Raw genomic sequence first — 19,107 nt, 5'->3', positions numbered from 1 at the left:
GTGACACTTTTGTACCTGCTTTTGGATGCCTTTAAGTATTCAGACCTGTGGACCTCAAGCTGCTGTGATATCCTTCAAAAGATGTAAGAAAAAAGGTAATGAGCAGCTTGGTAAGAAAGTTCATTTAAAATTTTTTTGTAAATGAAAAAGTTGGAGAAAATTAAAAATATGGGGGGGTCTATTAAATGAATACAATGGTAACATAATTCAGCCTATGGACTCAAACTAAACACTTGTTTGTCCACGATTCACCACAACACTCTTTGCAAGTCAGACTCCCTGCAGTCTGTTTCTGCACCCTGATACCATTCAGATCAATACTCCAGCACAGCTTGAGCTGACGCAGTGTTAGTTTAGTTCATCTTGCTGAGCTTTCCACTTCCAAAACTGACATTTATGGCACCATAACCACACTGCCACAAGCCAGGTGAGCAATTTCTAAGTTTACATATTTGCAATGCAATTGAAGTAGCCCCTTTAACTATATGTTTCCCCATTATGTAATTAGTTCAGTCCCTGCTCTCACAAAAGTGACCTTTCACCAGTTCACTGCCACACCCACACATGCTTTAACCCACAAAAAAAGCGACTCATTACATTGATTTAATGGACTTTCCTATGTTCTAGTAGATCGTGTTCTTGACATTTTGGCTTGTTTATACTAGTCAGCATCTAGTTTAACATTCTGTGCAATTTCAGTACATAAAAGCCAAGACACCGGTGCCTTTCACATTTTATTATCCCAAGTGCACATTTACATGCGTTTGCTCGTCCTCTTGTATACAATGCTGCCAAGAGTCATAGTCTGTGGAGGAAAAAGAAAAAAAGCCGCTTTAGAAACTTGTTAAGTTATGCAATAAGTGCAGAAATCAGGTTTGTCTACTCACATTGACAATTGTGTTCCCATCCACCAGTTCTGTGACAGACTCAATTCCCTTCAGGGAGACCCTCAGTTTGTTGCCATCACGATGAACCACCGCCTTAAAGTAGTAGGATATGAGATGAGTTTTAATTTGGGACAGTTAGGAAATTCTTGACCAAGATACCAGAAGATTTAATGACTTTAGTGCACCATTTATTATAAAATTTATTAAGTTTAGTGTGCCATCCTACCTTGGCCTTCTCCCCGGTGAGGGTCTCCAGCTCTGCCTCCTTTCCGACAGTGAAGGTGTTGACGAGGACCTTTGAGCCGGTGGTGACCGTCACTTTGAAGTTGTCACCGTTCTCCTCAATCTCAGAGATGCTCTTAATGTCTTTGCCTTTCTGGATGAGTTCATCAGGGAGACCTGAGACAGAAAAGAAATGTGTTAAAACAAAAAGTAGTTTTGCAAGTCTTCATGTGTCCATGTTTAATTGCAGAAACATTTTGTCAAGGAAAGGCTCAGCTACAAACACACGAAAAAAAGAAAAACACTGTGTAAACACAATTAAAGCTACTGATTTGAAGAAGTTAAAGTGAGAAAGTTTAATCTTACCGATGGCCTTCATGAAAGGCTCAAAGTTCTCCTGAGACTCCAGCTGGTATTTTCCAGAGAAAGACATGGTGGCAGACAGGGAGGTGGTTTGCTGCCTCTTTTATACTCTCAGTCTCACAGCCCTGCAATCATTAACTCCAGGTGTCGCAAATTAAGGCAACTCCGGCCCACTTCAAGATCCACTAACAGATAAGAGAGAGATAGAAGTGGTGCAGGGTGACTAGACCAAAGTTAGACAACCATTAACACACAGAGTAGTGTAAGTGTTTATGCAGTATTTTGGAGTCTTGTGGAGAATTGTGGTTCATGCATGGGAATATGCATCTAATGATCTCATTCAGAGTCACTCTAACATCTGATGACATTGCATGAATTGTACTTCCAAAAGCTGCTGACTGGACACACAGTTGCTGTCGGGTTTTCTTTCTCTCTTTCTTCATCCTTCTTCCTTCCTCCACTTTCTGTTCCTTCTTTTCATCATTTTTCTCTCTTTTTTGTCTTTCCTTTGGCTAATTATTTCATATCTTCCCTTCTGTCTTTTGTTCCTCATTACTTTTTACTGTGTTTTGTATGTTTTCACTTGAAAATGTGTAGATGTTTTTTTTTCTACATTTAAATGCACTCTTTTACACTTTTACCTCTAATTACTCTGAATGTGACAATATTCCAAATTTGATGCAGGTCATGTAAACAACATATTCCTTGTGGATTTTTCCAAATTAGACTTCTTTTTTAACAAATAAAAGCATTTTCCAAGTAAGATATGTGGGATATGCTGATATTATTCAAGTTTTAACATCGTTATTTCTCCTTATTTTGTCTGAAAAGGAGAAAACACAAATAACATTTCTACGAGAAAAAAGTTTTCCACCACCATGTTTGTGTTATATTCACAGTACTCCTACCCCAATTCATAAATATTATTGTATAATATATAAAATATTTTCTTTTCAGGCTCAGCACAGGTTAGATAGGCATTTTACTGCTGCTGCAACACCTTGGAAAAACCCATTGCATGTGACTTCATTCATTACAAAGGTACTTCACTCTGATAATCAAGTCAATATTCAAGATAAGATTATGGAAAAAAAGAGAGCTCACAGAGCAGGCTAAGATACGACAAAATGATTCAATCAAGCACAATGCCGATAATCTGTCATCTGTGTTTCACACAGATTTCATCTGTTGTGTGAATTCTGATTCTGCAGTGTTTCTAACTAAATTGTCTGGCGTTCAAAACTAGTACAGAAGAGGAGCTTGTTACCCCGAAGTTTACAAAAAACTAGATCAAAGGTGCATGACGACCGTACAAGATAACTGTTGTCATAACTGTTGCAACAGTGATATTGTGTCACCGGACTTGCCACGAAAACACACACTTGTTGTCATGTGAGGATCCTTTGGATTCACACAGAGGACAGTTATTGTGCAAAGATGAACGTCTGAAAAGATAAAGACGGCTGTAGGCTTAGTACATTTGGTGATAGTGGAATATAGTATAACACTGCAGCCTGATAAGCTTTGTGCTGACTTGTTCTTCACCGTATAGGAAAAACAATTCATACCTTTTAGTCAATAAAATGTTAAAAAACAAGATTTACTCTCTCAAACTTTATTTCAACATGCAGATATCTGGATGACCACTGTCAGTATTCATCCCTATTTTCATACATAAAAATATATTGACAAAGGCACTCTACAGAAGGGGAAAGAGCCAAAGGACAAACATAGTAATACAACTATATGAACTACAACTACAAGTCCCATGTCGGCTCGTCGGATGAAGAGTTTCCCATGAGATCTCGGCTTCAGGAGCAGCTCATTGGTGAACTCGATGAGGAGAAGTATGACCGGCCAGATGCAGGAGCCTGAGGATGATGTCACTGGGGTCGCTGCCCTCGAATTGGCTGCTTTGGTCGTCCCCCTCCTCCTCGATGAGGCAGGATTGGTCTGTGGTGCAGCTCTCTGTGGTGGAGTTTGGACAAAAACAAATAAAGGAGGAGCTGTCACTAAGAACACGGTAGTAAGTTGTTGCAACTGTACACTTTACAATGTGTTGTTATCAGGTTTGTGACCAGCGACCATGAACCTTTTCAGAACAAGAGGGCAAACGATCAAAGCAGAGTTCACAGTAACTGAAGTAGCAGAACTGAGATACAAAGACAATGTTGCTTATTTATCTGTACTTGAGAGATACTGCATTTTAAAATATCTCTAATAGGAATCAAGCTTCTCATTCTGGCTACATTATTAAAATAACATAAAAATGTTGTAAACTTTTAGGGATTGAAACCAACATTTTCTGCCACAGAAGCAATGATTTATCTCATATAGCCAAATTAAAGCTTCTAATAGAATGCAAAGTAAAACAAAAAAAAGAAAATATAATATAATAATTAAATATATAAAAGAAAGTCATATTACTGGATAAATTAAGCAGTGCTGGAGAGTAAGTACATTAACTTAATTCCGAGGTACTTGTATTTTACTTGAGTATTTCAATTTTATGCAACTTAACACTTTTACTCCACTACATTTCAGAGGGAAATATTGTATTTTTTACTCTATTTCATGTTTTTGTTGCCCAGAGTTACTGTTACTGCGTGAAGGACCTGAATACTTCTATCAACAGTGTATTTCCTCCTTTGTATTTCCGGACATGACTGACCTGCATCACAGCAGAGTCCTGAAGCAGCGCAGCGTCCTCCCTCAGATCCACAGGGTCTCCCTCCTGCCTGGCAGGGGGTGAGCAGGTAGTTCTCTTCCACACAGTGAGCTGTTTCCGGGGAGCCCAGCAGACAGCCGAGGCCCTCCCCGCAGCAGATACTGGGGCCGAAGCAGCGGCCCCTGTCTCCAGGGCCACAGGACATGCACTACAGGAGGAAAAGATTGAGTATTATTGCTGTTATTCAGAAAGTATGTCAAAGAAATTGACACTGTGTGTTTATTGTGAGCGGTTTGTGTTTCCTAAAAATAATTTCAGATTCGTAACCTTTTTTTCTGTTTGAGCCTGTAACGCTTTCAATACCAAAATCTCATCCTACTGTTTACATATTTGGCAAACATATTCCAGTATGTACATACAGTATTTGTTTATAGAGATTACACAGATTCTAAACCCTTTGTTAAATGTGATTCTGAGTTTGATAAATAAAATGTGCTTGACTTTAAAAACTATTTTTGAATCTGCCAGACATTTGTCAGTTTGCAAAGAAGTTTTTTAGTAAAATGCTGGTAAAAGCAGCTCACCTTGCGCAGCGGTGCGTCCATGATGGACCTCTTCCCACCGATAGGACAGTTAGAGATATAACACGCTGAACATACAGAAAAGAGAAAAAGTAGGCAGGCGGACACAGCAGCTCCAGTCATGTCTGCTGAGAGAGTGAAAGAAAGATGGAAAAACTAGTTACTGCCCAAATGTACTGAACTAAAAGTCCACTCACCACAAAAGCTGAATCTGCAGTAAAACTCACTTGTTGCTTAATCTCCTGATGACAGTAGATTTGAAGTGTTGGTTCCAGATGCTCCTGGATGCTTCCTCTGTTCTTGGTGCCTCCGACATGCCTTATATACTTGAAGAGCTTCTTCAAAGAGTGACACAGAAACCCAAAAGCCACTTAGAGATCATTAATGAGCCACGTTTCAGTTACTATCACCTCCGGAAATTAAGTTGACCACTGGGCAGGCTGGGTCAAAAGGGCCAGGCGGTTCTGCGGCCTAGTTTGGGTCTTGCTTTTGAGAATTATTACAGAAGGGCTCCTGGTGCGTGACCGTGCATGTTCGAGATGACAGGAATGTCAGAGAGGTCAGGAAGTGAATGAGGAGATTGAATTATTCAACGCATAAGTGGCACGAGTGTAGTACAACTTTGATCTGCCTCTATTTAAAAAAGGAGATACACTGTAATGATTCTTCTTATTACAGCTCACCCCAAAATCAAAAATAGATATTTTTCTCCCTCCTGTGGTGCTATTTGTCTATTTAGACTGTTTTGGTGTGAGTTGCGGATAGATGACGTCGAAATGTCTGCCTTCTGTGGAATTGAATGGAAATAGATGGCACTTGAGTTGTGGTGCCAAAAACTACATTAGAAAAAAACTCAACAGCAATTTCTCTTTTCAGAATCATGACCTGGTTACTCAAGATAATCCACAGACCTTACTGTGAGAAGATTCATGTAGGAAATATTTTCTTTCTGCTGCATAGTAAGAAGTTTGCATCTTGATATGGACAAGAGGCTTGTTGTACGTGACAGTGCAAGATGTAAACGCTAACGGCATCTTCCTTGGCCAAACTGTAAGGATGCACACTTCCTTCTGTGCATTGATAGGGTGTAGTTTGGTTTAAAGAAAATAGTACCTATATTAAAACTGCTCGCAACAAGGTCTGTGGATTATTTTGAGTAATCAGGTCATGATCCATGGAAAGAGACATTGCTGTTGAGTTTTTCAAATTGTATTTTTGGTGCATTGGGCACCACAAGCCAAGTGCCATCTATTCAAAATTGGACAAAAAGGCAGACATCGCTACAGCCAGTATCTCCAAATCAAACCAAAACAATCTCGACTGATAAATAAGATAAGATAAGATAAGCCAAGATAAGATAAGATAATCCTTTATTAGTCCCACAGTGGGGAAATTCGCATTGTTACAGCAGCCAGGAAAGCAGCAAAGAAAATAGCACTGCAGGAGAGCGGTAAAAAACGAATTTTTCATTTTGGGGAGAACTGTTCCTTTAAGTATCTTTTCCAGGACAGATCGGAGAAAGACAGAAAAAAAACCAGCCAGTTTCGACCTGCCGAGTCTTCATGTTGCCTCACATGTGCTGACTTTTTTGAATGTTTGTAAACAAAAAACATGTTGATGATAAAGACACATACGCGCACCTACAAATATTCCTTTCTATTAATAGTCTTTAATTCCTCACAGGAATTGACGCACACATTGTCCAGGTCTGAGGTTAATTGGGCTCATGAGCTAATTAACGTTGCTAATGATCGCCCACAACCCATTCAAGACCGTTTCACCGTCCCAATGATATGAGCTCAATTACTGCTGCTCCCTCCTGATGCAGTAACTGCCACCTCATCTCAATTAAAAATAAGTTCATAACAGCTCATCGACTTTGTTCGCCAACTTCTGTTCCAACGGGGAGGAGTGGGACATGGAGACGTGGACTTATTTTACGTAATTTATATAGATTTCACATCCACCCACAGATCATAAAACATAACTGCAGTCACTATAAGAAGATGTCATGAAGTGTCACTCAGACAGTGGGCCACTCTTGCCTCCTAGTGGCTGTGTTGACACATGTAACCTGTTTATGAGTTAATTTTTCATTGTCCGTTACTGTTTTTATCTGTCATGCTTTTATCAGAGTTGGACAAAATTACAGGAATACTTATGCAACTTTTGATAACACTTTGAGGAAGGTTCCAAACACAACCATTTAAAAAGGAAGAAACCCTGAATAACACAAGTGTCACAAAGGTGGTGTTAGTTGCCAGATCTATGCATCTTTTTTTCCTCTCTCTCTTTTTGGATTGCATAAGTGTTCATATTATAGATGTAGGGGACGCAGGGGAATATGTGCATTTATCCCCCTTATAAAAACATGAAAGTAGCAGAAGACTTTTATTTTGGCTAAATACACCATAAAGTGATGCAGAAAATGCAGAAAATGGTGCAAAATTGACACAAATGCAAGAAATTAAGTGTTTAATGCTCAAATTTTTCTGGCAGAGGATCACAACACCCATGTAATATGTCACCCCCCTACTTGGATGTTTAAACAAGCCTTCACACAGCCCCTCTGTGATACTATGCACCTAACTTACGTTATAAAACTATAAACTTTATCATCTGCAGCCTAAAATACCTGAAATGTCCTAAATTGTCATTCTTTAAGTGCTCAAAATCTTTTCACATTTAATCTAAAAACAAAAGATTTTTATTAATGTATGCATGTGAAATCAGTCATTCAGAGCATTCATTTGTTTGCACTGAACAAAGCGAAAGAACTGAGATCATCTCCCATCAATGCACGCCACTTCACAGCTGTTAAACATTCAAACTGTATTGTTTTCTTGTGCAACATCAGATCTCGCCATTCCCCCAAAAGCTGTGCAAATCCCTATTTCATAGAGAAATGGAGATGTCTATCTAGTGTTTCCTTATTTTTCTGCAGGAAGGCACTAGGCTTGTTGACTTCCTCTCCCCTCCCTTCCTTCCTTCTCTCCGAAGGTACTCATCTGAAAAATGAGAACAAAGTGATTGTTCCTGTTCTCTTTCTTAAGTCACTTCAAATGCTATCCGTGGACGGGCGGCTCATTGTCAGGAGAGTTGCAGTGCGAGCAGGAGGCAGAAGAGAAACGCAGGTACAGGTACAACGGCAGCAGCTGCAGCAGCACTTGAGCCAACAGCATCACAGAAAACACACTCTGCTACACTCAAGCGGTAAGTTACACACACAAACTAACACACACACTTCGCTGCAGCCTCACACACTTACATGGCACGGGCTGGCATATGAGGAGGGGCTTCGGTTTTTAATGGATTGTTTGGAATGCATGGTGTGGCAAAGTATAGTCCAGGGTCTCTGCACAGTGCACCTTCAGAGGGAGAGGTGAAGAGGATAAAAGAACAGGATCAGATCCAGGAGTGTTTGAAACTGTCTGAAAGGAAAACTTTGATTTCAGTTTGCATCTGACACTGTTATAAAATCTTTTGAAGTGGCTGAATAACAGTCTTCTCCTTTATGTTTTCAATATATCACTAATAATTTACAACTAAATGCTTGCAATGTCCCTGAAATGTGTATTTCTATTTTTTTGGAAAGTAATATTGTCTGATTTTAGAGTGTGTGTTGCACTGCGTGTAAATTTTTAAGTTTTTGCAGGAACAAAATGTGAATTCCTGTGTAATTTCTGCGCTGATCTTCACCTCATTATTTTCCTTTGTCATCCTCACTTGTTGCCGTCATCACTGCAACATGACTTAGAAATGATTCAGTCATAATAAACTGTCTGCATGTATGTGAATCTGGATGCAAGTGCTGAAATAGTCAATTAATTGATTAGTCAATCAACAAAAGGTATTCTGGAATGAAAAAATAATTTAAGACATTTTTAAACAACAATACCTTAATATTCTGCCTTTAAATTATGAGAATTTGGTGATTTTCTTTAACTGAATATATATAGGTTCAGACAAAACAATATGTCTTGACAAATTTGTAACAGGCATTTTTTAAAATTTTGAACAATACTGTCAAAATGTTATTTGAGCAAATAATCTGCATATTGATTGACCATGAAAATAATAGACTATAATAATTAAGCTATAGAAAGAGTAGCTGCTCCATCTGCAAAAGAGACATAACATGTAACAGACAATACAGCTGCAATGATGAATCGACTTGTTGTCAACTATTATCTGTGACTAACTAAACTAAATGTGAATATGTCTTGACTTCTCTCTGAAAAAAAAGAAAAGATTTTTTGGGATGTTCACAAAACAATTTGAGGACATCATCCTTGCCTTTGGGGAACACTGATTGACGTTCACCATTTTCTGACATTTTTTTGACCAAACAAGTTATCGATGTATTGAGGAAATAATGAACAGGTTAATATAAATAAGGGTTTGTTGAAGCTCCAGCAGACAATAAAAGCAGTGGTCATGCTACAGCGGTTTGATATTGATCGCAGCAGTTCTCATTGATAAGCACTGAGCCGTTTACAGGAATAGAATAGATATGTACAACAGTGCCGAGCACATTTTAGATGTCATGCAGAAGTAAGACAGTTCCCCCCTGAGTATCGTCTTTTCACCCATGTCCATCATCAGCACTAAAGAGTGCACAAAGACGCTGCAGTGGAGATGTTATTTATGGCCATATGACATCTTAACATATTACAGTTTTAAGCTTATCAGTTGTTTAATGGACCTCAGACTTCAGGCTGCTCACAGAGACACTGATTCGAACATCACATAGTGTTATCAGTGGAGGAGAAAAGGGGAAGTTCTCTCTGGCTATCAGTGCAAATCAAAAAAAACAACAAAAAAAGATGAACAGAGCAGAGAAAAAAGCATGGAGAAGCGAAAAGTGTGCGGGGGGTAGAGGTGAACATTTCACAGATAACTTCCTACTTTCAGGAGAGGAGGAGATCTGTGAGAAAGAAAGAAGTGAAAGGTTTCAGGTTGAACACCGAAAGGTGTGGGTGTCAACACAACACTGTATGCGTGTGTTTGCCCGCTTGCTCTCCTTCCACAGAAACCGTTTCGTATCATAAATAGAAACCAGACGAGGAGTCATTGGATGAACTTTTGTCCAAAGCTTTAGCTTGCAACCAAAAAGGGGCCTCCTGTTGTGTTTTGGATATCTCTGAGTTTTAGCAGTTCTACCAAAGAGACATTTTTCTTATAAAGATCTTGTATTTTAATTTAATTAATTGATCGAGACCCAAAAAAGTAAAACTATCCAATATTTTCAAAACATTCTCTCTCCCAACTCATCAAATACTTTGTCAGTGGCCCTAAACGTCAAAATGTGACACTTAGCTACCCCTTTAACATCAGTTTTTGCCGTTCGGGGACAACATATCAATTTGCACTCACTACATGCATGTCTTTTCAAAATAAACTTTCATTCTTACAGAAATGTTTCCGCTTGTTAAATGCACACAGAAAGAAGATGGAAACAGACGCAGAGAATTTCTCGCCAGCAAGAAGTCCTCCTCTCAGAGATCAGCTAAGACAAGCATCTCAGCACAGTTTCTACCTAAACCCACCTCCGCTCTACATCAAGCCCCAAAAATTCTCCCCTCCTCGATACCCCAGCATATCACCTAGCAGAGACACCTTCAGTGCGTTCAGCTCTCCTGCTTTCTTTCCTATGCTTGGCCCCAGTTACGCTCCAAAAGAAGGATCCCAAAAACGCAAAAGAACTCCTTTCAAAATGGACGCTCAGGGAGGTGAATCTCCTGACGGAGGAGCAGAGGAGGCAGACGAGAGCAGCAGTAAGAAGTCGGTGCACCTCTCCCACATCCCCTTCTCCCTCCCACCTCGTCCAATTCCGTCCCCGTCTCCTAAACCCATCCCAGGTATGATCGAGCTAAACAGACTGCAGCTTCACCCCAGATCGCCAGGTATGAATCTACCTGTGCAGGTGAAACAGGAGCCTCTCAGTCCCTCCCCAGTTTGGCCTCCCTCTCCTCTCCTCCTCCACCCACCCTACTTCCCACCTCTCCATCACAGCCTCTTCCCGTACCCCTTTTTCATGCATGGCCCCGTCATGCATCTGTCGCCTGGTTCTTTTTACCCAAGAGAGGAGCTCCGCCCTGGGCACCGTGGCCGTGACGGACCTCACCGTGGCCGTGACGGACCTCCTCGTGGAGGGACAACCAGTGCAGAAAAACTCGGCCTAAACGTTCACGTGGACGACAGTTATTACGTCGACGTGGGTGGAGACCAAAAGAGGTGGAAGTGTCGTATGTGTGAGAAGTCCTACACCTCAAAGTACAACCTGGTCACGCACATCCTGGGGCACAACGGCATCAAGCCGCACGGCTGCCACCTGTGTGGGAAGCTGTTCAAGCAGCTGAGCCACCTGCACACACACCTGCTCACCCACCAGGGCATGAGGCCGCACAAGTGCCAGGTGTGCCACAAGGCCTTTACACAGACCAGCCACCTAAAGAGACACATGATGCAGCACAGTGACGTCAAGCCATACAGGTAGATGTTTTATAAGAGGTGATTTTTATTTTCAACTGTCCTCTTTTTTTTTATATCCTTAACTTTCGTTTTATCCACCCCTTCAGTTGCAGTGTCTGCGGCAGAGGTTTTGCTTACCCCAGTGAGCTTCGCGCCCATGAGCTGAAGCATGAGAAAGGACAGGAGAACGTGTGTGTTGAGTGTGGCCTGGATTTCCCCACGCTGGCACAGCTGAAGAGGCACCTGACTGCCCATCGTGGCCCCACCCTATACAGGTAAGCACAAAAATCGTTTCAGGTTTTGCAGATTTATTTATTTATTTCTGTTGAAAACATAGGAAGAAGGCAATTGGCAACAAAAGAAGAAATTACCCAAAAATTTGAAAAAAAGAGCCTGAAAATTATTTTTTAAAAGACTAGAAAAAGAAAAACAAAGTAAAACAAAAAGCAAACAAGTAAATGACCCAGAAAAGCATTTAAAAATTACAAAAATGTTAACAGAATGTAAACGTAATTTTAAATATGCAATTATGATAATTATATTTATAGCTGTTCCCTTGTTTTTTTAAAAATAATTTTCTAAAATTTACTCATGTCTTGCAGTTTATGGAACATTTCTCACTAAGTTGCTCATTACTTTTTTCTCATGTTTTTTGAAAGAAATCACACCAATACAAGGGTTTAAATACTTGTAAAAAGTGTCTGAAAACAGCACAAAAAAACTGATGTTGCTCCAGGTTTCAAAGAGTTAATACATCCATGGTGAAAACTGTCAAGCAACATTACGTCACCCACCAGAAGAAGCATTATTGGTTCAGCACAGCACAGTGCATTCTGGTATTTGCAGGTTTTCTACTTCTTGAGAAAAAACAAATACCCCAGCTTTTCCTGTATTTTCTCGCACTGATTTCCAAAGTATTTGCATCTCTGTACTTTATAGAAAGCCCAGTGATATGAAAGGACCATCTCTCTAACAGTGAAATACTTTCAGTCTCACCCTTATTCATTTTCTTGTCGGGAATTACAGTATTTGATCTTCTCGGAAAGAAAGCGAACAAGTACATTTCCCGAAATGTTGAACTACTGCTTTAACATTTCAGTTCTCTATTTGGCTCTATAATGAGGTGAACTGTACACATTTTGTTCTTGCAGGTGTGCTGAGTGCCAGAAGACTTTCCAGTACCCGAGCCAGCTTCAGAACCACATGATGAAACACAAAGACATCAGACCGTACATCTGCAGCGAGTGTGGGATGGAGTTCATCCAGTCGCACCACCTGAAACAGCACACGCTCACTCACAAAGTAGGTTTAATTAGGAGGACAAAGAGAAATGACGGCATTTTGTCAAAGTTTTTTTGAGGGGTTGGAAGCAAAAGCATGGATTTTTGGCATCAAATAGAATTATCAATTTTGCTGTCACATCAAGACATTTCCATTATTCCTTGTGCACATTTTAGATAGTGAAGATGGCTGAATGAGTTTGGACAATAGCCTAACAGGTTGTTTTGGCAGCTGTCTCAAAGCAATTTCCTCTTAAATTATGGCTCCTGAAGCTATTTTTAACCCCCTAACGTCCAGTTTTCATCTTTTCTTTCCACTTTAATAGCTGGAGTAAACAAAATCAATAAATAAAAATGCAAACATGACAAAATAAAGATCAATAGGATTTTTAGAGATTGAACTAACCTTAACTTTAAGCAGGAGACAAACTCGGCCATTGACCACATTTCTCACACCACTATTTCCACATTCTCTCGTTCTTTAGGGGGTGAAGGAGCACAAGTGCCGCATCTGTGGTCGTGAATTCACCCTGTTGGCCAACATGAAGCGCCACGTCCTCATCCACACCAATATACGAGCCTACCAGTGCCACATGTGCTTCAAGAGTTTTGTCCAAAAACAGACTCTCAAGGCTCACATGATCGTCCACTCAGACATCAAGCCCTATAAATGCAAGGTTGGTCATATTTAACCTGTCAGATGTGGCTCTTTGCATTGTGTTTTATCTTCAGTTTTTCGTAAGTTAAATGATTAAGATGACATAAAAAAGTGGGCATAAACTCTGGGTCTGAAGTGCCTTACACCTGCATTTTTCTAATTGCCAGCAAGGGTCAACCTTTTTGGTTGCAAGAAGAAGTCCAATAGTATAGAGAAAATGACCCTTCTTGTCACTTATTACCTCAGTAAAAGTAAAGTAAAGTATTTATAGTCTTCTTTAGTATAGCATGGTGTTCATTTTGTAAATTATCTTCCTTTTTCAAGTAAAATAGTTGATAAAGCACAGTATGCTTTAGGGCGTGACTATCTTGTGACAAGTTGGTACTCAGTTCTCAGTCATATCAAAACCTCACCTCTCCACAGCTCTATGCTCCTGTCCAAATATGATTACTTCTGACTAAAAAAACAAGGTGGCAATGACAAAAATGCCGAACTCAACAAGTAGGTTTAGCTGCAGCTGGAGTAGTAAACTCAGCAATGCTATCTGTGTCTCCTTGGTGCAGGGCGGAGAATAACCATGCACTATAGTTGTAGGCGAAACACAAGCTCTCACACTGAGCTAAAATGAAACAAGTGCTTATAACTTCAGTAAATAACACAAATAAACAGCCTCATACTGTGTATTCGTTCATGGTGTGTGGGATCTCGTGGTAGGCGAAGCTCAGCCGCTGTTCTTAAGTTCAGCAGATGAGACAGACAGCTTAGTGGAGCAGAGGTGACGAAGGTTGCGTTCTGTATTGCTGTGCATGAAAGTGAAAACATCTGTGTGACAGATGGCATAAAACGATGGATTGGATGCTCTATGAGCTATATATTCCCGATCCCAATCAGTTACAGCACGCCTTGACTGGATAATGTTTTAGATCAGATCAAATTATTTGTTTTTTTATTTGTTATCTGTACAAAAACAAAAAGTGTCAGACATGAGAGTGATCACTTCTCTCATCTCACTTCATAAAATGTCAAACTATTCCTTTAGTTTTCACTCCTGCTTGGATAAAGACATCAAGCCTCCAGGTGCCGCTTTTATTATAAACTAAATAAACCTATGTGTATAAACTGATAAAGTCAGCCAAGATCCAAAGCTTTAATATTTAGTAGCAGCTGCTATTAAAGGATTTCCCCACTTTTCTGGGGTGTCTGTTTTGACCTTGGTGTTTAGGACTGAGACGATGACCAGATAGCAGAGAGGCTTTTGGCAGTAGGAGCCTCCTTGTCCATAGGAAGGATATCGCCACACAAACTGCCTCTCTAACAATGGCCCCCCAGCCTCCCCGGAGAACAGGGCCCTCAAATAGATTTCATCTCGCTTTCTCTGGTGCTGGAGGGAGCTTCCTGTTTTCTCACGGTCCTCTTGGACAGTTTACAGTCCCTCTCTCCTCCTGAAGGAAAGGACCACCCTAATAAAAAAGAATGCAGAGGAAGGACAGCGCAGGAGTTGCCCTTCCCTGTTCTCCTCCTGGCCCTGTCTCGATGTTGCTTCCTCTCTCTTTCTGTTTTTCTTGTGTTTGTGTGCGTGTGTGTGTGTCGGGGAGTGAGAGAGAGAGGGGAAGACAAAGAGGAAAGGAGGAAAACAAGGACAGGAGGAGGGAGAGAGGGCGTGTGTCTATGTATATCTGAATGCCTGCACATTCATTCATGATTACGTGTTGCTCTACAACTTAGCAGTCTGTGGAAATCAGTCATCTAACAAAGGAGATTTGGCAGAGAAAGAAAAATAATAGGTGGATGGTGTCGGCCTATTGTTTTTGTGTCCTCAAATAGTGTTTACAACCAGTTTTGGAGAGTAATCCAGTACTGTGCTCGCATACCATTTTGAGCTGCTTGTTTGTTGTACTTTTACTGCATTTAAGAGGGAAACATTTTAATTTTTACTCAAGCTCCTCAACTACAGATGGATGAAATGTCTTGGTATAAAGTCAAATTCAAGACTTCTGACCCCCCCCCCCCCCTTTTTTTTTAAGGCAACCAGGAGGTCGCTGTGCCCAACTGAGTTTTACGTCAGCTATTCAGAATCATAATACACACATTACTGTTAATGTTGTGTAAAAAAACAAGCACAAATTTGACATAGATGCTGCCATGTTTGTGCATGTATCCATGTGTTGCCCATTTTTTCCAGTTGGTGTGAGCAGTCATTCAGCTGTCCTTGTGTATCAATTTGAAAATTTTGCAGCTTTTTGTGATAGGCCGCTCCCATTGCCCATCCCCCAACCCTTAAGCAGGGACACAAACCTTCATACACACAAACACTTGACCCCCATGCTTAATATCAGCCTGCTGGGGGAAAAACTGTGGCTGCTAAAAGGTGGTGAAATTCGGGGGCCAACTAACCAACAGTGCCAATTTTAAAGCTGCAGGTCAAAGCTAAAAATCTCATTTATCTAATAGGAACTTACCTGGTCGGAAACTTTGTTTTTCAGCTTTGTGGGAAGGAGTTCAATAGGATGCACAACCTGATGGGCCACATGCATCTCCACTCCGACAGCAAGCCCTTCAAATGTCTTTACTGCCCGAGCAAATTCACGCTGAAGGGGAACCTCACCAGGCACATGAAGGTCAAACATGGCGTCATGGACAGAGGGCTGGATGAAAGATGTAAGGATGCACAAACTGTAGATGGTATATTCATTAGTTTTGCTCCAAAAGTTGCTCAATGTAATGACTTACTTCTCTGACTTCAGTGTTTCGGCAAAGAGGGCGATTCTGCTTGTCCACTCCCATGGACCTCCTCACCCGCTTCAGCCAAGAGGAGCCGTTTGACCTGTCCCAGAAGCCCCCGGGTCTGCCCAGCCTCCGCCTCTCCCAGTCTGATGGCGAGAGCGTCCCTGGAAGCTCGTGTCAGGAGGAGGATGAGGAGAGTTTTTACAGAAGGAGCCAGTATAGTCCTGAGATGGACCAACATGAGCCGGCTGGGGAGGACCAATACATCCCTGAGCTGGCGGAGAGACGACAGGAGTCTTCAGCTGATCTAAGGTCAGGGGAGAAGCAGGAAGAAATCTATCAGCAGAGTTTAGATGGACAGAGGGAGTCAGCAGCAGAAGGAGGTGATCAGGTGCACCTCTTACAGTCAGAGGAGACGTCAGAGATGGCTTATGAGTCTGAGTCAGAGCTGGGTGACCAGGAGTACCACCATGAGACAGGGCTCTGTTCTGATTCAGAACTAGAAGAGCTAGACGAGGCAGAGCAAAGCAAACAGGTGACGGATGATTTCAGTGATGCAGACATCGATGTAGTAGATACGAGTCAGAGCAGAGCAGAGACAGGTGAAAGAGTGCAACACTTGTGCACTACTGACTTTATGGGAGTTACAGGATCACAGGAGGAAGAAGAAGACAAAGAATTAAAAGAAGTAGATGAAGAATGAGAAGAAGATGCAGGTTTTAAGCAGCCCAGTTGCTAGAATAAAATGTTGGCATTGTACATCTCTGCAAACCATTGAGTTACATTTGGATGTTTCATACGTATATCATATCAAGCTGATCGGGGGGTGGAGGGGATGGTAGGTGGGGTGACATTTTGGTGAGAGACCTGCCAAACTGCAGACTGCTGCGGACCACTTTGAGAACAACAAACAAAAAAATAGCGGTTGTTTTGTAATGTCATAACTGCGTTTTCAGGGGTTTTTTAACAATCAACGGCTAAACGCCAAATTTATAAGTGACCCGTCGCAGTTTTTCCAGCAGGAGAGTAGCACAAAAAGCTATTGTTTATTACAGAGAGATCAATGTTTTTTTAAGCAGGGTGTACCCCAGAAATTAGGTATTTTAAGCCAAGACATTATCTTTGTCTCGCCATAACCAAGTGTTGTCTGTACCTAAACCTAACCATACACTGAACATAGCATTATTGCTAATGTCAGCATAAATGCTACTCAATAACATGAAAATGTAACATATATGTGGTTTGCAGAAACATAAAATATTGACATTTTTTGGGTGACTGAGTTGTTTTTTTGAGAAGGCTCAAGTGTTCTTAACAGGGAAGTAGAAGGAAAGCATGTCTCTATATAAAACTGATTATGGAGGATCTGATATTGTAGCTTAGCAAACAAAAAAAGAAAGATGAACATATTGTGTTTTTTAACAAAGCAGAAGATTTAAGTGAAGTAACTCAAATACAAAGCTGTGAAGCATACTGCATGTACAGAACATATCATACACTGATTTAAAAGTCACTGAGAGAGAGTTAATGTGCATTTATGAGTGGAAGAATATGATGTGGGAGTAGCTTTTTGTGAATAAACGCAAAAATAGTTTGTTTTTTAATAATTTGCAGTATTGACTAAAATATGCAATTTGCATCAACTTTGACTCTTTTAAATGTGTAAATATGTGATTAAAATAAAAAAATATAAAAAAAAACCCACTGTTATTTCTAAAACCATTGCGCATGTTTCGGGGTTATTTTTGGTATTTTAATTGTTTTGTGGGACATTGTGTTTTTGACAAATACAGATGTGACAATGGTTGGCTTTTCTTCTTCAGGCGTCTTTATTTCTAATGTCTAATGTTTGGGGTTTTTTTGATTTTGTTAGTTCTTTTTTTTGCAGTGGTTGTGTTTTTATTGTATGGCAATATAATGAATGCGATTCTGATAAATAAATAAAAAATAAAAGCTTGAACGCATGAACTGGTGCAATGAACCTGCTGTTTTTGTTTTTAGACGCCTTTTTAAACACTAAAAACCCATATATGAAATCTCAGTCTTCTCCATCAGACACGTACCTCACCAAGCCAGAGATGATTGCTGTGAGTTTCAAAAAACTTGCCTTTCTACTCCTGCTTCTCTTTCAAAGCAGAGGAAGAGGAAGAGAAAACACCTCTCCCCTTCTCTCTTTTAGGTTGCGATCAAACAGCAGTGACGGACACAGTGGGTGTCCCAGACAAAGGCTTCATATGTCTGTATGACTCAGAATAAAGCATTGTTTCTGCTCATTGCAGAAGCCTCGCTGAAAGTAGAAATACTATCTGGAATTAAAGAGTTTTTTTTTTTATAACAAAGTAGAAGATGATACATTATCAAACAATGCATCATGTGGGATATCTCACAGATATAAATATCATATCCTAAAGTAATTCAACAAAAGGTCATTTAAAGCATCTCTAACTCTGTTTCAATAAGACATGAAGTTCACTAGGCTGCAATACCACATTATACTTCGGTCTGTTGTACCAGTCAGGTAAACACTGAGACATTTCTTCTCAGATAAAATGCAGAACAGCAGCTTCTCTATTTCTACCAGTGACGACCACCGTGCCCTAAAGGGTGAAACTGCAAACAGTTTGAGGAAGTTCTCACATCCTCCTCTCCTTTCCTTTCCTCACCTACACGTTTCAATCCTGACCGCCAGCTCCAGAGAGGAACTACAGAGGGTGGATACACTGTTTGTATCTTTGTCTCCTAACAAGAATCAGCCCCTCTCAGCAGCATCATATTGTGCAGTCTCTGAGGAACAACATGACTGACCACACCTCAGAGACTTTATGAAAGATGGCGTTTCATGCAGTAATTCTATCACTCCTGTGTGCTTTTTCGCGAACTGAAACTTTAGATATCATGAGATCGCAAAGATCACTCAGACACACAGGAGAACGGGTAGATGCTGTTGTGATGGGAAGTTTAATCCTGTGATACACACTGGTCAATGAAGTGATGTTACACATTCACTGTTACACATGCTGTGGTTGGCCTTAAACATATAAATAAATAAAAACATTATTTTCTGCTTTTCTATAGCAAATAACTGATGTTCAGGCTCCAGATATCAGTGGTGGAAAAAGTAATTATATCCTTTACTTGAGCAAAAGTATCAAAACAATAGGGTTACTTAAGAAAAAAGTAAAAATATATTCAAAGTGTATTTAAAGCATCAAAGTAATATTAGTCATTCTGCATTATATACTGCGATGCA

General features: G+C 40.4%; 3 protein-coding genes across 4 annotated transcripts; 1 reads left to right on the top strand and 2 right to left on the bottom strand.

The window, feature by feature from the left end:
• Positions 1–721: 721 nt before the first annotated feature.
• LOC121944747 (fatty acid-binding protein, liver-type) lies at positions 722–1,633 on the bottom strand. Its single transcript, XM_042488635.2, has 4 exons — positions 1,476–1,633; positions 1,114–1,286; positions 888–980; positions 722–805 (listed from the first exon to the last, which is right to left on the bottom strand). Exons 1-4 carry the CDS (start codon positions 1,540–1,542, stop codon positions 755–757), a joined length of 384 nt encoding a protein of 127 aa, XP_042344569.1. The 5' UTR covers positions 1,543–1,633; the 3' UTR covers positions 722–754.
• Positions 1,634–3,071: 1,438 nt separating this feature from the next.
• Positions 3,072–16,002, bottom strand: LOC121944360 (isotocin-neurophysin IT 1). 2 transcript variants are annotated; one of them, XM_042488129.2, is made up of 8 exons: positions 15,864–16,002; positions 15,593–15,778; positions 11,334–11,462; positions 7,990–8,089; positions 4,949–5,059; positions 4,725–4,849; positions 4,144–4,348; positions 3,072–3,440 (listed from the first exon to the last, which is right to left on the bottom strand). In XM_042488129.2, exons 6-8 carry the CDS (start codon positions 4,842–4,844, stop codon positions 3,295–3,297), a joined length of 471 nt encoding a protein of 156 aa, XP_042344063.2. In that variant the 5' UTR covers positions 4,845–4,849; positions 4,949–5,059; positions 7,990–8,089; positions 11,334–11,462; positions 15,593–15,778; positions 15,864–16,002; the 3' UTR covers positions 3,072–3,294. The 2 variants fall into 2 exon arrangements, with proteins under 2 accessions (XP_042344063.2, XP_042344062.2); XM_042488128.2 differs by having other exon boundaries at positions 4,725–4,846.
• On the top strand, positions 7,300–17,825 carry znf366 (zinc finger protein 366). The gene is made up of 7 exons (XM_042487625.2): positions 7,300–7,934; positions 10,167–11,216; positions 11,303–11,470; positions 12,347–12,497; positions 12,961–13,152; positions 15,617–15,791; positions 15,878–17,825. Exons 2-7 carry the CDS (start codon positions 10,174–10,176, stop codon positions 16,558–16,560), a joined length of 2,412 nt encoding a protein of 803 aa, XP_042343559.1. The 5' UTR covers positions 7,300–7,934; positions 10,167–10,173; the 3' UTR covers positions 16,561–17,825.
• Positions 17,826–19,107: the final 1,282 nt, after the last annotated feature.

Source organism: Plectropomus leopardus, chromosome 4, assembly GCF_026936395.1.
Source record: "Plectropomus leopardus strain MGB_pleo_1.0 chromosome 4, ASM2693639v1, whole genome shotgun sequence".
Classification (NCBI taxonomy): domain Eukaryota; kingdom Metazoa; phylum Chordata; class Actinopteri; order Perciformes; family Serranidae; genus Plectropomus; species Plectropomus leopardus.
This window is presented reverse-complemented; position numbering and strand designations above follow the sequence as displayed.

Excerpts from the sequence above, each read along its gene's own strand:
- LOC121944747 (XM_042488635.2), bottom strand. The coding sequence starts at position 1,542 with ATGTCTTTCTCTGGAAAATACCAGCTGGAGTCTCAGGAGAACTTTGAG. Across the intron at positions 981-1,113 it reads TCACCGGGGAGAAGGCCAAG|GCGGTGGTTCATCGTGATGG; the intron begins GTAGGATGGCAC and ends TACTACTTTAAG. Across the intron at positions 806-887 it reads ATGGGAACACAATTGTCAAT|ACTATGACTCTTGGCAGCAT; the intron begins GTGAGTAGACAA and ends TTTCCTCCACAG.
- LOC121944360 (XM_042488129.2), bottom strand. The coding sequence starts at position 4,844 with ATGACTGGAGCTGCTGTGTCCGCCTGCCTACTTTTTCTCTTTTCTGTA. Across the intron at positions 4,349-4,724 it reads TGGACGCACCGCTGCGCAAG|TGCATGTCCTGTGGCCCTGG; the intron begins GTGAGCTGCTTT and ends TTCCTCCTGTAG. Across the intron at positions 3,441-4,143 it reads AGGACTCTGCTGTGATGCAG|AGAGCTGCACCACAGACCAA; the intron begins GTCAGTCATGTC and ends ACTCCACCACAG.
- znf366 (XM_042487625.2), top strand. The coding sequence starts at position 10,174 with ATGGAAACAGACGCAGAGAATTTCTCGCCAGCAAGAAGTCCTCCTCTC. Across the intron at positions 11,471-12,346 it reads CGTGGCCCCACCCTATACAG|GTGTGCTGAGTGCCAGAAGA; the intron begins GTAAGCACAAAA and ends TTGTTCTTGCAG. Across the intron at positions 13,153-15,616 it reads TCAAGCCCTATAAATGCAAG|CTTTGTGGGAAGGAGTTCAA; the intron begins GTTGGTCATATT and ends TTTGTTTTTCAG.